Source organism: Coregonus lavaretus, assembly GCF_964263955.1.
Source record: "Coregonus lavaretus genome assembly, chromosome: 15".
Lineage (NCBI taxonomy): Eukaryota > Metazoa > Chordata > Actinopteri > Salmoniformes > Salmonidae > Coregonus > Coregonus lavaretus.
The window spans coordinates 3,988,621-4,006,573 of record NC_140002.1 but is presented as its reverse complement, the minus strand read 5'-3'; the positions used below and the strand labels follow the sequence as shown (position 1 = coordinate 4,006,573).

Here is a 17,953-nt window from a genome sequence, read left to right as displayed (position 1 = left end):
GCGCCTGGCACCTACTACCATCCCCCGTTCAAAGGCACTTAAATATTGTGTCTTGCCCATTCATTTACATTTACATCATTTAGCAGACACTTGTCGGTCCTCTGTAGCTCAGCTGGTAGAGCACAGCGCTTGTAACGCCAAGGTAGTGGGTTCGATCCCCGGGACCACCCATACACAAAAAAAATGTATGCACACACGACTGTAAGTCGCTTTGCATAAAAGGATTTGCTAAATGGCATGTTATTATTATACACTCTTATCCAGAGTTACAGTTAGTGAGTGCATACATTTATTTCTTCATATATTCACCCTCTGAATGGCACACATACACAATCCATGTCTCAATTGTCTCAAGGCTTAAAAATCTTTCTTTAACCTGTCTCATCCCCTTCATCTACAGTGGGGAAAGAAAGTATTTAGTCAGCCGCCAATTGTGCAAGTTCTCCCACTTAAAAAGATGAGAGAGGACTGTAATTTTCATCATAGGTACACGTCAACTATGACAGACAAATTGAGAAAAAAAAATCCTGAAAATCACATTGTAGGATTTTTAATGAATTTATTTGCAAATTATGGTGGAAAATAAGTATTTGGTCACCTACAAACAAGCAAGATTTCTGGCTCTCACAGACCTGTAACTTCTTCTTTAAGAGGCTCCTCTGTCCTCCACTCGTTACCTGTATTAATGGCACCTGTTTGAACTTGTTATCAGTATAAAAGACACCTGTCCACAACCTCAAACAGTCACACTCCAAACTCCACTATGGTCAAGACCAAAGAGCTGTCAAAGGACACCAGAAACAAAATTGTAGACCTGCACCAGGCTGGGAAGACTGAATCTGCAATAGGTAAGCAGCTTGGTTTGAAGAAATCAACTGTGGGACCAATTATTAGGAAATGGAAGACATACAAGACCACTGATAATCTCCCTCGATCTGGGTCTCCACGCAAGATCTCACCCCGTGGGGTCAAAATGATCACAAGAACGGTGAGCAAAAATCCCAGAACCATACGGGGGGACCTAGTGAATGACCTGCAGAGAGCTGGGACCAAACTAACAAAGCCTACCATCAGTAACACACTACGCCGCCAGGGACTCAAATCCTGCAGTGCAAGACGTGTCCCCCTGCTTAAGCCAGTACATGTCCAGGCCCGTCTGAAGTTTGCTAGATTGCATTTGGATGATCCAGAAGAGGATTGGGAGAATGTCATATGGTCAGATGAAACCAAAATATAACTTTTGGGTCAAAACTTCACTCGTCGTGTTTGGAGGACAAAGAATGCTGAGTTGCATCCAAAGAACACCATACCTACTGTGAAGCATGGGGGTGGAAACATCATGCTTTGGGGCTGTTTTTCTGCAAAGGGACCAGGACGACTGATCCGTGTAAAGGAAAGAATGAATGGGGCCATGTATCGTGAGATTTTGAGTGAAAACCTCCTTCCATCAGCAAGGGCATTGAAGATGAAACGTGGCTGGGTCTTTCAGCATGACAATGATCCCAAACACACCGCCCGGGCAACGAATGAGTGGCTTCGTAAGAAGCATTTCAAGGTCCTGGAGTGGCCTAGCCAGTCTCCAGATCTCAACCCCATAGAAAATCTTTGGAGGGAGTTGAAAGTCTGTGTTGCCCAGCGACAGCCCCAAAACATCACTGCTCTAGAGGAGATCTGCATGGAGGAATGGGCCAAAATACCAGCAACAGTGTGTGAAAACCTTGTGAAGACTTACAGAAAACGTTTGACCTGTGTCATTGCCAACAAAGGCTATATAACAAAGTATTGAGTAACTTTTGTTATTGACCATATACTTATTTTCCACCATAATTTGCAAATAAATTCATAAAAAATCCTACAATGTGATTTTCTTGAATTTTTTTTCTCATTTTGTCTGTCATAGTTGACTTGTACCTAAAATGAAAATTACAGGCCTCTCTCATCTTTTTAAGTGGGAGAACTTGCACAATTGGTGGCTGACTAAATACTTTTTTTCCCCACTGTACATTGATTGAAGTGTATTTAACAAGTGACATCAATAAGGGATCATTGCTTTCACCTGGATTTCACCTGGTCAGTCTATGTCATGGAAAGAGCAGGTGTTCTTAATGTTTTGTACACTCAGTGTAAGTTACTAACATTGTTTTTGATCGTCTTTCCCACCTTGTACATTTCTACATACAATATAATACATAAGGCCACCAGGTTTACATGCGAGGAACCTTGTTACATAAGTATTTTAAACATCGTTCAACTGAGCCTGGGAAAATTGTTTTTACTGAATAATACAGACGAACCTAGCTGCCCAAAATACCTGTCTCTCCAAATAGGCTCCCACAGTCCCCCCATACCCAGCCTGTCCAGAGGGGTCTTAAGCTGAGGGAATAAGGGATGTGTGGAAAGCTGGCTCTTCAATAGCCTCTACAGGTCCCGTGTAGCTCAGTTGGTAGAGCATGGCGCTTGCAACGCCAGGGTTGTGGGTTCGATTCCCACGGGGGGCCAGTATGAAAATGTATGCACTCACTAACTGTAAGTTGCTCTGGATAAGAGCGTCTGCTAAATGACGTAAATGTACAATCAGGGGTATGCTACAAGACCATGGTGCTTGCCTACGGAGCTGTGAGGGGAACGGCACCTCTGTACCTTCAGGCTCTGATCAGTCCCTACACCCAAACGAGGGCATTGTGTTCATCCACCTCTGGCCTGCTGGCCCCCCTACCTCTGCGGAAGCACAGTTCCCGCTCAGCCCAGTCAAAACTGTTCGCTGCTCTGGCACCCCAATGTTGGAACAAGCTCCCTCAGGACAGCGGAGTCACTCACCACCTTCCGGAGACACTTGAAACCCCACCTCTTTCAGGAATACCTGGGATAGGATAAAAGTAATCCTTCTACCCCACCCCCCCAAAAAATAAAAATGTTGATATATTGTAAAGTGGTTGTCCCACTGGCTATCATAAGGTGAATGCACCAATTTGTAAGTCGCTCTGGATAAGAGTGTCTGCTAAATGTTGTAAATGTATTCATTTCCGGGCCTGAAGGGCTAATCTGCTTCTGGTTTTAGTTTCTACCTGGTGTCCCAGATCTGAATCAGTCCCTGATTAGAAGGAGAGGACAAAAACCAGAAGTGGTTCAGCACTCCAGGACCAGAATTGAATAGCACTGCATTATGATTGGGTCAGTGGTTATATCAGGCAGCTTGTCCCCTGACCTCCCATACTGACACTCTGCTCTGCATTTTAGCACCAGCACGACAGAGAGACTCACAACAGTCCTCCTGACTAAAGTATTTGATTACCCTCGGACCGGACACCCAAATTGTACAATTTGACCTTATGCAAATGTAAGCTTCTGCAATTGTTTGCTATCTGTAGTTAACTTCGCTGTTTAGATACAATTTGTGTTAGTAGGGAAAACACAATAGGTCTATTTAAGATACACATTTAAAACATTAATCTGTTTTTATAGCTCACATGAAACTAAGGATAAATATGTGCAAATCCAAGAGCATTGCTATATTTTCTTAACATTTATTTTTTTACAGTCAAGTGCATAAAACACTGCTAAAATGTCCTCTCACTGTTTTAGCTAATTCAAACAGTCAGTCAGGGTAGAGAGGGCTACTGGTAGGACATACAGCCTGGGATGCTACCTGCTTAATTCAGCACCCCCAAGAATAGTATTATACACTGCATGCATAATTGAACAACGCTCCATTATAAAAGTGCCCTGAGAAATGAGATTAACCCACTCAGAAATAACTCACACTGGCGTGATTTCCACAGAAAAGCACTTAAAAGAGCTCATGAAACCAGAAACGATACGAACACATCTCCTCAGTCTGTAGAAACCTTTTCCAAAAAGTTAACCGAGGGAGGGAGAAGAGGTAGGAACCCTTCAAAATAGCACGGCCATCTTGTTTCGTCTCTACTTTTCCAAGTCGATCACATCAGGTGGGTTCACTTTTTGACCTGTGGAGTTTGACAGTAAGGTCTTGTGACAACAGGCGCCCATAGAAAGCATCCAGACCAAAGCACTAGAGTTGGCTGCAGGGCAAGCACATTATTGTCAGGAGTTGAACGCTGTCACTCTCCATGGACCGGCTTGTGAAGAGACATGAAAACAGGGCGAGTCCATAGAGGGGCCCCAGGATATACCACAGCAGATGCAGCCAGTGGCCTCCTGCTCCCCAGGCCTGAAGACTGCCCTGGGGCTAAACTCCCAAAATCACAAAATAAAAACCCCTGCCAATGGATTTGGGTAAGGCTTACAAAAATGGTATTCCTGAGCTCAATTCCAAGGGGATTTTATATGTGGTTGTGGTTCTACCTGCACAGATCAGATGTGATCGGGGAAGCCTGTGTGATCAAGTTGAATGGGAGGGCAGATTCCACAGCCTCCAGGCATCAGCTCATGACTGTTCTATAAGGTATTCTCTTGGGGGTTGGGATCCCAACTGTACTATAGAGAGATGGATTACGGGGGAAACCTTCATTACCTCCTATTCTTGCCATCTGCAACAGTATTCAATGCAACCCTTGGCCATAAAAATAATATTTCTGCAGTTTCTCCTGTTTTTTTTAATGTGATATTGAAGACACCAAAATCTGTAGCTAAGAGGTTTCCTTGAGATATACAAATAATGACAGGCAAGGACATGCAACACCCCAGAATATATCATAAATCTAGCTCACCCATGTTTACCGTGAATAAATGATTAAATATTAAGCAAAAAGCGGAATAATTCAGCGTCTCAATGAATACTCCTATTCTCTCTGCCTTAATGAGTTGATAGGCCAGTGAGAAGAAGTACCACCAGCAGGGTACAGCGTTGCTGACAACAAACGGAGGGAGCTTCTGTTTTTATTTAGTAATAAGGTATGGCCTCCACTCAGAGCTCACTTTGCATCAAGTCGCTGAGTGATCATTACATTGTCCATTTACTTCATGTTCGTATTCTCACCTTTTATTATTTCTTATTGTTGTTGCATCGTCGAGAAGGAACCTGCAAGTAAGCATTTCATTGGATGGTGTATATACCATGTGTATCCTTGTCACATGACTAATAAAAGCTTGAACTTGAACATTGTCCAGAGAAAGAAGAGAGTGGCAAAGCATGTTCACGCCAAAAGCTCTTCAGCCTCAGCATTTACAGTACGGCCCACCACAGGTAGATTAGAGCATCTAAAATCATGGCTAGCAAACACAAAGTAATAGTGATTTAAAGCGTATGTGAGTGAGATGTGAGTGTATGTGAGTGAGATGTTAGTAAGTTTTGCAATCCATAGTCTTCTATTTAGATTTCAGCTACTGTGGACGAAGGCCGGGATAATTATTTTTTAGCACCAGGTCTGCCATCTCAGTTGGACGGACCAGTCTAATCTGTCATTGAAAATTCATGAAAATCATTGATAAAAATGCAGCAAAATGTGAAAGTTAAAAACAAATGACATATAGTTGTTTTTTATTTGAGTACAAATATTGTTTAACACATTTTTCACATTGTTAATAGGTGTTGTACGAGATTAGATCATTATATGCAGCGCAGGTAAAACTAATATTGATGTTATATGATTAAAATACTGCCCTTAGTATACAAAATTAACGCCACTTTAACTTGTTTAAATAACACTGTGAACAAATAATAAATAAGCAGATAAGGTGTTGAGTTGATGTAGATCTCATGGTTTGAAGTAGATTTTCTGACCACATTCTTTTAGGTTGTGGAGAAGTCTCCTGAGCTCCACCTGTTTGCCTCTTCTCCACAACGGTGCAGTTTCTCTGAAAGAAGAGAGCATCATAAGACATCAACACCCAAAAACACTCCCTCACCCAACGCATGTGCTACTGTCCTTCATTTGGTCACGTCTTCTAAGAGGGTGAAACCACTGCAGGTCAGTTGCTCCATTAATAGAATGCTTTAGTAACTTACCTGTTGGTTGTAAACCCCCAGTCTTCTGATAATCTCTCCCCCATCACCAAACTTCACAGAGGCCAAGATTGTCTCAGCTTCACAGATGAACTCCTGTAAAAGAACACGTTTGTTTTGTTAAATAAAGTTTCCACATATTCAAACACTATTCTTCATATGAACAAATCTTCGTTTTTTACAACAACTGTAAATATTATTAAATTATTGCACGTGATCTTAATAACAAGGACAAAACATTTCAACACATCACCTTGCAGTTAGTGGTGGTCACAGTCAAATGTGTAACATCTGCCAGTAATATCTGCAGAAGCACCTAGCATAAAAGGAAGACAATTGTGAGATGTTTGTTGCACACTTTTAAAATGACAAAACAATAAGTCAGAGGAATCCTATAGAAGATAAGAACAGTGTGGTTATTTGCCATTGTCAACAAGCTAACCCAAAGTTGTAGCCGTTTGATCAGTTCTTACCTCAGGCAGAGTGTGTGTGTGTAGTTTCCCGCCAATCTTCTCTAAATTGAAATCCTGATTTCTATGGTGCTGGAGCGTTAGCAGGCAGAGCTCCAGAGTCAACCAGTACCAACGCAACAGAGAGGAGAAGGATCACCGTCTTCATCTTTGGTCGGGTTGATTTGCCAACACTAAGTAGTACTAAAGAAGTCCTTGTACATCAGAGAAGTGGAGGTAATTTAAAGCCAGACGTGATGACTACTCATTGAACACTGATTATTAATACATAGGACACAGGATACAGTTTTTTATTTTATTGAAGTGTCAGCAGACGCGGAGTCAAATATACAGTGTATGTGTCATGCGTCAGTGTGTAGAGGTAGGACGGAGTCAGGCGCAGGACACAGAACTTAGTCAACGACGTACTTTACTTGTCAAGAGTAAATAACATCTCTTCCACGCAGGGGAGAAAATACCGACTAACATGTCAATGACAACAAAACAACAACAATCACGCACAACACCATGAGGGAACCAGAGGGTAAAATAGGGAAACAAATTATCGTAATTGGAACCAGGTGTGTGCAAATTAGACAGAAAAAGTAGAACACTGAAACATAGATCGGTGGCAGCTAGTACTCCGGTGACGACGAACACAGAAGCCTGCCTGAGCAAGGAGGAGGAGCAGCCTCGGCTGAATTCGTGACAGTATGAGACATTATAAATATCTTGATTGAGATGTGGTTGATTAGCAGCGTCAACAAGACCAGGGACATTTCTCTGAAATTCCGGATAAGAGTGGTAACTAACGACAGGGCCTCTGGGTCTTATCCGCATGAACTGCATCCTTTCAAAGAACAGAAATCCCTCCTAAATCACTTTAATTGATTCAGGAAGTAACAGACAAACTACTTTGGTCTTATTTGGGTACAGACCCCAACGCCAACTGGAATACAGTACAGAAGTAGGCCACACAGCGTAAAACATTTTCTAAAATAAATACAAAATAACTCATTTGTGGGATGGAAATGCACATTCAGTGTAAACTTAAACCAGATAGAAATGATGTAGAAAGGATATTGGACATATACATACTGTCTTTAAATAATGTCACATTTTAGAACTAACAATCACCAAAACAAAACCTAGACAATCAGGGAGAATAGAACATTCCAAAAACAATGCATTTTTGGCATTATACCCAGTTTGCAGTGAGGCCCCCTGACTTTGGTGAAAATGCTGCAGTACCGTAGGGCCATGTGCCTATGATAACAATCATGGCCTTGATGGACTAGTGTATGTATCTGTATGAATCAAGTCTTTGGGTGGTGTCTGTAACAGTAGCTCAGTGCAGGTAACGTTAGGAGGTGAGGGAGGAGACACTGCACTTGGTGATCTCAGAGCACTGGTCCATGTTCTTCCCGATACGATAGTAACGTTCCAAGTAGTTGACGCGCCCCACAAAGTCCTCCACAAAGTCCTCGTTGTGTGTGATGACGAGCAGCTGGAAGTTGTGCTGGAGCGAGCCGCTCTTGATGACTCTGAGCATATTAAAGTAGAGTAAAAATGGAGTACAAATAGTATTCTTTACTTTTATATAGTTTTTCTCATAATCTTCACACTCACACACTGCACGAATCCTTCCAAATGCTGCCATCAGGTAGATGACTGAAGGTACCACTCGCAAGGAAAAACAGCCTAAAGAAATGCTTCATCTTCTCAGCAGTCATTGTCTCACGTCAGATGGCGTCTCTCCTACGCGATGCTCATCCCTCAACCGATCTGTCTTGTAGGACGTGAAACTCATCTCTAAAAATAATTTTTGCTCATCCGCCTAACACTAGTTCCTAATTCTGAAAATCACTCTGCTCTCGGTAGCTATGACGCACTGGCTACTACGGCAAACCATGCTCGATCAGCTGAGCAAACTTGCTCTAGCTAGCAGCCTAACAAGCTTGCTTGAATGGCTGAACGGTAGCTATACCGAACAAAAATATAAACGCAACATGTAAAGTGTTGGTTGATCGTTTCATGAGCTGAAATAAAATATCTCCGAAATTTTCCATATGCACAAAAAGCTTATTTCTCTCAAACTTTGGCGACAAATTTGTTTACATCCCTGTTAGTGAGCATTTCTCCTTTGCCAAGATAATCCATCCACCAGGCCTACCAGTAAGTTAAAATAGAAATTAAGACAGGGATGAAGACCACTTACTGAGTTGGTGTAGAGCTGGGACGATAAACCGTAAAGCTGGGACGATAAACCGTAAAGCTGGGACGATAAACCGTAAAGCTGGGACGATAAACCGTAAAGCTGGGACGATAAACCGTAAAGCTGGGACGATAAACTGTAAAGCTGGGACGATAAACCGTAAAGCTGGGACGATAAACTGTAAAGCTGGGACGATAAACCGTAAAGCTGGGACAATAAACCGTCAAGCTGGGACGATAAACCGTAAAGCTGGGACGATAAACCGTAAAGCTGGGACGATAAACCGTAAAGCTGGGACGATAAACCGTAAAGCTGGGACGATAAACCGTAAATCATAGACACCGACCACTTATCGAGGACATTTCACTGATAGTTAGTTACGCTGAATAGCCTATACAAGAGACATGTGAAGTTTGAAATTAAGTAAGTCTGCGAATAGTGCCTTCGGAAAGTATTCAGACCCCTTGACTTTTTCCACATTTTGTTACATCACAGCCTTATTCTAAAATTGATTAAATTGTTTTTTTCCCCCTCATCAAGCTACACACATTACCCCATAATGACAAAAGAAAAAACAGATTTCTATTAAAAATACAAAACTGATATGACATTTACATAAGTATTCAGACCCTTTACTCAGTACTTTGTTGAAGCGATTACAGCATCGAGTCTTCTTGGGTATGACGCTACAAGCTTGGCACACCTATATTTGGGGAGTTTCTCCCATTCTTCTCTGCAGATCCTCTCAAGCTCTGTCAGGTTGGATGGGGAGCGTTGCTGAACAGCTATTTTCAGGTCTCTCCAGAGATGTTCGATCAGGTTCAAGTCCGGGTTCTAGCTGAGTCACTCAAGGACATTTAGAGACTTGTCCCGAAGCCACTCCTGCGTTGTCTTGGCTGTGTGCTTAGTGTCACTGTCCTGTTGGAAGGTGAACCTTCGCCCCAGTCTGAGGTCCTGAGCGCTCTGGAGCAGGTTTTCATCAAGGATCTCTCTGTACTTTTCTCCGTTTATCTTTGCCTCGATCCTGACTAGTCTCCCAGTCCCTGCCTCTGAAAAACATCCCCATAGCATGATGCTGCCATCACTATGCTTCACCGTAGGGATGGTGCCATGTTTACTCCAGACGTGACACTTGGCATTCAGGCCAAAGAGTTCAATATTGGTTTAATCAGACCAGAGAATCTTGTTTCTCATGGTCTGAGAGTCTTTAGGTGCCTTTTGCCAAACTCCAAGTGGGTTGTCATGTGCCTTTTACTGAGGAGTGGCTTCCGTCTGGCCACTCTAACACAATGGCCTGATTGGTGGAATACTGCAGCGATGGTTGTCCTTCTGGAAGGTTATCCCATCTCCACAGAGGAACTCTGGAGCTCTGTCAGAGTGACCATCAGGTTCTTGGTCACCTCCCTAACCAAGGCCCATCTCCCCCGATTGCTCAGTTTGGCCGGCCGGCCAGCTCTAGGAAGAGTCTTGGTGGTTCGAAACTTATTCCATTTAAGAATGATGGAGGCCACTGTGTTCTTGGGGACCTTCAATGCTGCAGAACTGTTTTGGTACCCTTCCCCAGATCTGTGCCTCGACACAATCCTGTCTCTGAGCTCTACGGACAATTCCTTCGACCTCATGGCTTGGTTTTTGTTCTGACATGCACTGTCAACTGCGGGACCATAGGTAGACAGGTGTGTGCCTTTCCAAATCATGTCCAATCAATTTAATTTACCACAGGTGGACTCCAATCAAGTTGTAGAAACATCTTAAGGATTATCAATGGAAACAGGATGCACCTGAGCTCAATTTCGAGTCTCATAGTAATGGCTCTGAATAAGTATGTAAATAAGGTATTTCTGTTTTTATTTGTAATACATTTTCAACAATTTCTAAAAACCTGTTTTCGCTTTGTCATTATGGGGTATTGTGTGTAGATTGATGAAAAAATAAATATTTGATCAATTTTAGAATAAGGCTGTAACCTAACAAAATGTGGAAAAAGTCAAGGGGTCTGAATACTTTCCGAAGGCTCTGTAGTTAATTTTTAGTCATTTAGCAGACAGGAGCAATTAGGGTTAAGTGCCTTGCTCACGGGCACATCGACAGATTGTTCACCTAATGAGGTCGGGGATTCGAACCAGCAACACATAACGCTCTTCACCGCTAGGATACCTGCTGCTAGACTACAACATTCAAAGTAGAAGTAGACGTTTTAAGGGTATTATAAAATAGTAACTGTGGGGCACGTTAATGTTATAAACGTATAGTTCTATTTATCTTTATTGTGATATTTCAGTCAAATTATCTTGATATGGATTATAGTCAAATAAAAAAGATTACCGGTCTTTGCTGTTTCTCTTTAATTCCGTTCTCAACGTTTGGTATGTCCAAAAAGGAAATGTAATATCCTGCTGACTAAATCATGTACATGTATTACATGAGTTTCTTAGAAAGTAGTGATTACCATTAACATGAGCAGCTCATTGGGCGTGGGTAGCATCTATTACATTTGCGTCATTTAGCAGATGCTCTTATCCAGAGCGACATGCAGGAGCAATTAGTGTTAAGTGCCTTGCTCAAGGGCAATTTGTAAAAATCGAGTTGGCTCGTGGATTCGAAATAGCGACCTTGCGGTTACTGACACAATGCTCTTAACCACTAATCACTAGGCTACCTGATGGCCTATTGGACAAACAAGCATATTTAAATCTGTCGATGACTTCTGCAATTAACAATATGCTTTTAAAAAATGTAGATTTTTTAAAATATACAATTATTTCTTATTGATTGTTTTCAAAATATATCAATATCAACCATAACCAGGTTTCCTTCCAACCATTACATGAAGACGAATGACCTGACGCATAAAACAAGTCACGTGTACAATTTCACAATGTCGACAAAACAAAATACGCTAGATAAGGTTGGATATTTTGTTGTTGTTGGTGAAATAGATTTATGCGACAATTGTGGTGGAAACGCTTTTATGTGCAAATATTTATAGAAAAACCATAATGTCGCAGTAAACTTGGAGTCACGCGATGATGTTTGAGTTGAGTTTGAGTTTGAGTTTGAGTTTATTTTTACAGGGACAGTGCACATTAATCAACGTTTCAGTAAAAGTGCCGGTTTTAGCCAGCCGGCTAATTTTCAACCGCAGTCCCTGGGCAGGTTATTAAAAACAATTACAATATAGACAATGACAAGCTAGAACAAGACATAGCATACAGACATAGCAACATAGGACAAGCAAGACGTAGCATACAGACCGAGCAACATAGAACAAAAAGCAGCAAGACAAAATTCATAAAAGCAACAAAGTGTTTCCACACCTCACAAGTTACAGACAACAGACATGGAAAGCGGCAACACACAGCTAGGGACCATGTTCACAAATCTGATTGACCTTTAGCCATGTCTTCAAGCATTTTGTGAAAGTGTGATATGTGGTGCAGTTATGTGTGTCTGATGGCAGTGTATTCCAGACATGGGAAGCTCTCACAGAAAAAGCGGATTTACTAAAGGTGCTTTTCCTTAGGGGAACTACACAGTCACCTCTCATGGCAGACCTTGTTGATCTGCTGCCATATGTTTGGGTTTTCTGTTTAACAAAAATACTGAGTGGAGGGGGAGCCAAGCCATTTAGGATCTTGAATACAAGACATGCATCGGTGTATTGCACAAGATTTTCCCAACTCAGGAGCTCATGCTTTCTAAGGATGTGACAGTGATGATGGCTATTGGGCTTCCTATCAAGCACTTTGAGAGCCTGTTTGTAGACAGACTGAATAGGTCTTACTGTTGTACAGCAAGCTTGGGCCCAACTAGCCAAACAGTATGTTAAGTGGGGGAGTATCATAGATTTGAAGTACAGTTTTGCTACCTCTGTAGTCAAACAATTTCGTATAAATCGGAAATTAGCTAGGTTGAATTTGGTTATTTGAATTACCTTTTTCACATGCTTTTTAAAAGAGAGGTTGGAATCAAGTATGATGCCAAGGTACTTAAAATCAGATACCCCCTGGAGCTTCTCCCCTGACACATAGACTTCTGGCTCAGTAGCATCTGTTGCCCTCTTTGTGAAGAACATGCAAACAGTTTTTTTCACATTGAGATGCAAACACGAGTCACTGAGCCACTTTGTAACCTGGACCATTACAGTAGTGAGTTCTTGTGCAGCTTGTTGTTTGCTCTTTGCATGCACATATATCACTGTATCATCTGCATACATTTGAACTTCAGACCCAGTACAGACAGAAGGCAGATCATTAATGTACAGGCTGAACAGGAGGGGCCCCAGTATTGACCCTTGGGGCACACCCACATCATAGCTAAGAGTGGGCGACAGCTCATTGCTCACTCTGACACACTGAGTTCTGCCTTCAAGGTATGATTTCATCCATCTCAAGGCATCGGGGGAAAAGTTGAACTTGGACAATTTTGTGATGAGAATCTCATGGTTAACAGTATCAAAAGCCTTCCTTAGGTCCAGAAACACAGCCCCAACAACGCCCCCTTTGTCCATCTTGGACTTCACATTTTCCAGAAAAAAGCAGTTGGCCATTTCTGTGGAGTGTTTCGCTCTGAAGCCAAACTGCATGCAATGTAATGTGAAGGGGCTGTTGTTGAGGTGGGCAATCAGTTGTTCTGCTACACACTTTTCAACAACTTTTGACACCACAGGTAGTATACTAATGGGCCTGTAGTTACTCACGTCAGCAGGGTCGCCTGATTTAAAGATGGCCGTTATTATGGCCGACTTCCATACCCTTGGAAACACCCCGAGACCAATAGATGTGTTGGTGACCTTAGTAATGGGGCCAATGAGTGACTCTTTGTAGTTTTTAAGAAAGGTAGAGTCCATCCCAAACACATCTTTGGCTTTAGAGTTCTTTAGTGAGCTAATCACCTTGTCTACCTTTGACTCAGAAACCTCCCTTATGATAAAGACAGGTTGAGCATCATTTACTAGCACTGAGCCCAAGAAACCAGTGGAGGGGTTCTGTGTCAGTACCCTGACAGAGTCAATAAAGTAGGAATTGAAGGCTATTGCTATTTCGACTGCATCCTGTGTTAGATTGTTATTCACCATGATTTCTAGTCTTTTTGCAGTGTTACTATGGTCTTTCCCTGTTAACTTTTTTAGATTCTCCCAGATCAGTTTAGAATTTCCCTTTGCTTCACCAATTATGTTAATAAAAAAGTTTGCCTTGGCCTGTCTGATTTCTTTCATCACCTTATTTCTCAACATGGTAAACCTACGTCTGTCATGCTCTAATTTGGATCTTAGGGCTATTTTTAGATAATAATCTCGTTCTTTCATCAATTTCCAGATTTCTCCATTTAGCCAAGGAAGAGTGTTCTTTTGGCCAGGTTTGGATGTGATTTTCTTTAGGAAACCATTTAATGTAGTCTGAATTGTTGTAGCCCATTACCACCACAACATGGAAAGACTATCAGAGTTTATAGGCAGATGGAATAAGTTATGATGAACTTCATAACTGATTTCATAATTTTTAAGTTATGTACACGGTGATGAGCTTCATGCAAATTTCCAATAAATATCTAAGGTAGGCTTAGCCAAGTAAAACTCAACTCCACGATGTAGGCTACTTCACATCAACTGTGTAGTACATCATGGAGTCAGGTTTACTTGGCAAGGGTAGGCTATCATTTAAATTATGCTGGTGACATGATGATCGGTGATTGACTGTCAATTTTTTTATTAACTTGCTTTCATCTATATTTCATCATATAACCTACCCAGATTGGGCAAGTATGCTATGTATCGCAAATTATTTTGGTCATAAAACCATCGGTAGAGTTGAACATGCGACTGAAACACATTAAATGGTACATGAAAACTTAAGCGCCAAAGTGCTTTTATTTTAATTGTTTTATTTTATTTTTTTTACATTTAGCAGACGCTCTTATCCAGAGCGACTTACAGGAGCAATTAGGGTTAAGTGCCTTGCTCAAGGGCACATCGACAGATTTTTCACCTAGTCGGCTCGGGGATTAGATCCAGCGACCTTTCGGTTACTGGCACAACGCTCTTAACCACTAAGCTACCTGCTGCCTGTCTGCCACCCCTGTGCTGCCTGTCTGCCTCTCTACCACCCTTATTCTGCCTGCCTCCTGCTGTAACCTTTTATGTGTACAACGTCATCACACACAGCATTTTATCCGCTAAAACGTCAGTTTGATGGAAACACACATCTGGTGGGAAAATGTGCATTATGCAGATTTTAGAATATTCGCATGAAAATCTGTCACCAATTGGATGGAAACCTAGCTAATGGAACCAGTGGCGGTTCTAGACACATTTTACTAGGGGGGGCAAGGAGGGGCCAGTGTTTAATCAGGGGGGCACACATAAAAAAACTGGCAACACATGATATTCAAAGATTATAAACTTTATTTTACTTTAAAATCATATGACATTTATTATAACACGTATTTTGTACAAGAGTGCAGATGCAAGAGAGATAGTGCCATAAAAATGAAAAAATGAAAAAATAAAACAAAATTAAAAAGTACAGGGTACAAATACAGGGTTCATATTCAATGTGAACAAAACTCCAGGATACAACAAAGGGTACAACAATGTGCCATTTCCTATTTATGGAAGCCCCACTACTGTGGACAGTTGATTCCACATTTTGTTTTAAGAAAGAAAACTTTCTGAGTGATTTATAAACAAAACACACTACCCTGTATCCATTTAGGTAAAATAAACCAAATCAGAAAAGAAATTCAATTCAAAGAGGCTTTACTAGCATGACCATATTGACATACAGTATTGCTAAAGCACATAAACAGGGAAACGTGTTACCAACAGAAGCAGGTCTTGAGACATGAGTTTGCCCCTTTTTGAAAACCTCTTGAGAGAGGATTGGTGGGATATATATACATACATACAAACATACATACACTCTAGTAGTGTGTGGAACTACTGGTACTGTGAGGAAAAAAAGATAGATGATGTAAAATGAAAAATAAAACAAGCTTCAGCTTCTTAAGACACGGTGGGTTCATCTAAGTAGACACATGTAACTTCATGTGGACACCAGACTGTCTTTGTCTACACATCTAACTTCATATGGACCCCAGACCGTCTCTGTTTACACATGTAACTTCATATGGACACCAGACTCTTTGTCTACACATGTAACTTCATATGGGCACCAGACTGTCTCTGTCTACACATGTAACTTCATATGGACACCAGACTGTCTCTGTCTACACATGTAACTTCATATGGACACCAGACTCTTTGTCTACACATCTAACTTCATATGGACACCAGACTGTCTCTGTCTACACATGTAACTTCATATGGACACCAGACTCTTTGTCTACACACGTAACTTCATGTGGACACCAGACTAACTCCATTCATTTTACCGGTGGTATTGAGAACAGATAAACCACCGTGTCTTAAGAAGCTCAAGCTTGTTGTTTTATTGTTCATTATATCTCTTTTTCCTCACAGCGGCACTAATACGCTACTAGCGTATATATCATATAGATACACTACAGCAACAGGATACGGCGGTTGTGCTGTCTGGCAAAACGGTCCACAAATACATCAAGATCCAGAGCCTTGGCCCTTCTGGACTCTATGCTCAGGACACCAAGATCACTGAGTCTCTCATCACAAGTGGTGGACCGCAGGAAGGTTTTTATCAGTTTCAGTGTGGAGAAACTGCGTTCGCAAGAGGCTGAGCTTACAGGAAGGGTTACAGCAATCTTGCACAGTCTAAAGAGCTCAAAGAAAACTTCCCTGTATGGCTCAATAAAACAAACCAGCTCAACTGTACTGCATGGCTTTTTGACTTCACCACTCTGTATTTTTCTGTCCAAAACTCTCTTAAATTGATGGAGCTCATGCCCTAAATCATCAATGTCTGCATTATACAAACGGCCAAATGAAAAAACATTGCTCTCCTTTAAAAAGGTATCACTCTGGGGACTGAGAGACTGTATGCTTCTCATGAGCTCACAGTTTGTATTGGAGAAACGTCTGTTCAACTCATTGAGCATGCTGTCAATTACAGGATAGAAAAATTATGTGAGAAACATATCTTTGTCACGTTCTACCTCCCTCTGACCAACAGTGCTTAGCGTGCAGTAGCCACTGAGTCTAGAGCTCAGCATTTTCTGACGTTTCGCCACTGACCTTGTTGCAGAATCACACTGCTCACAAATATTCAATGCTTCATCCCACAACTCATCAAAGAAAGACTCCTGCCTGTGGTCTTTCAATGTCAGGACTAAAGCATTTACTAAGTCAACAGCACTTGACAGATCAACAGTTTGTGACTGTAACATGTCAGACAATAGCTTTGTCTCCCCAAACAACTTACGCAGAGTAACAAGATGCACAACAAATTCTAGGTCAATTTGAGCAAGAAGACCTCGGGCCTCAACAGTTCTTTCACCATGACGTTCTTGAGCAATCTCTTGCAGTAGTCGTTTAAGGGCAGGTAGAGTGTCCATGATATTACGTAGGGCTAGAAATCGGCATGACCAACGTGTGTCGCTTAAACGTTGCAGCTCTCTGGTTCTGCCATACATTTCTCTTTGGAGAGACAGCCATTTTGGGTGCACATATGAGGAAGAAGTAAACATATAAAGACTCTGTAACAAAGAAAAAAACTCCTCCGTTTCTGGGACACTTTTGACTACATCAACTAACACTAAATTCAGACAATGAGCACTACAATGGACGTAGAAGGCAAATTTAGCCTGTTCTTTGATCCTTGCCTGAACCCCTGAATGCTTACCGCTCATAACGGCAGCGCCATCGTACGCTTGGCCTACGAGGTTATTTTTGTAGTCCAGGCCATAACGTTCCAGTAAGTGTACTATTTTTCCAGTAAGCCCTGCTGCATCTAACCTCTCTGCAGATTCAAAATGGAGAAAACTCTCCTTAATGGCCCCATTGTAATAGTACCTGAGTGTGAAGGACATCTGTTCTTTTTTTGAAATATCCTTTGTTTCATCTGCCATGACGCTAAAAACCTCACTTTTCTTCACTTCTTCTATGATTTCAGACCGAACCATTTCTGCCAAACAACCCAAAACCTCATTCTGGATGATCTTGCTTGTGTACTTTGCATTGTGAATGGAAGTTAATCTTCTCTTAACAAGTTGGTCGTGGTTAGCAACTGTGTTAAGAATTTCCCTAAAGTTTCCTTTGTTAGTGGACCCTTCAGATTCATCATGTCCTCTTTGTGCTATGTTTTGTGTAGCTGTAAGCAACAGCACTTCCCCAACTGTTTTAATGTATGCCTGATTTTCTTGTACTTGTTTAGTGTGTTCTTTGTCAAGGAGATCTGTTAGTGTTGCGTCAGTTCTAACAGCTCTTTGATAATC

The 17,953-nt window shown here is 41.6% G+C and overlaps 1 protein-coding gene and 1 pseudogene across 2 annotated transcripts in view; both read right to left on the bottom strand.

The window, feature by feature from the left end:
* Nucleotides 1–4,079: 4,079 nt before the first annotated feature.
* LOC311142605 (uncharacterized protein) lies at nt 4,080–6,541 on the bottom strand (the record flags this gene model as incomplete). The annotated part of the gene is made up of 4 exons (XM_084178272.1): nt 4,080–4,097; nt 5,927–6,019; nt 6,177–6,239; nt 6,467–6,541. 4 exons carry the CDS (start codon nt 6,539–6,541, stop codon nt 4,080–4,082), a joined length of 249 nt encoding a protein of 82 aa, XP_084034398.1.
* A 1,194-nt stretch (nt 6,542–7,735) lies between these two features.
* The window catches only part of LOC311142604 (DNA repair protein RAD50-like), a 38,691-nt pseudogene continuing 28,473 nt past the window's right edge, over nt 7,736–17,953 (bottom strand). The window contains exon 16 of the transcript in view: nt 7,736–7,916. The product of the transcript in view is annotated as a DNA repair protein RAD50-like (transcript). The remainder of the gene's footprint in view (nt 7,917–17,953) is intronic.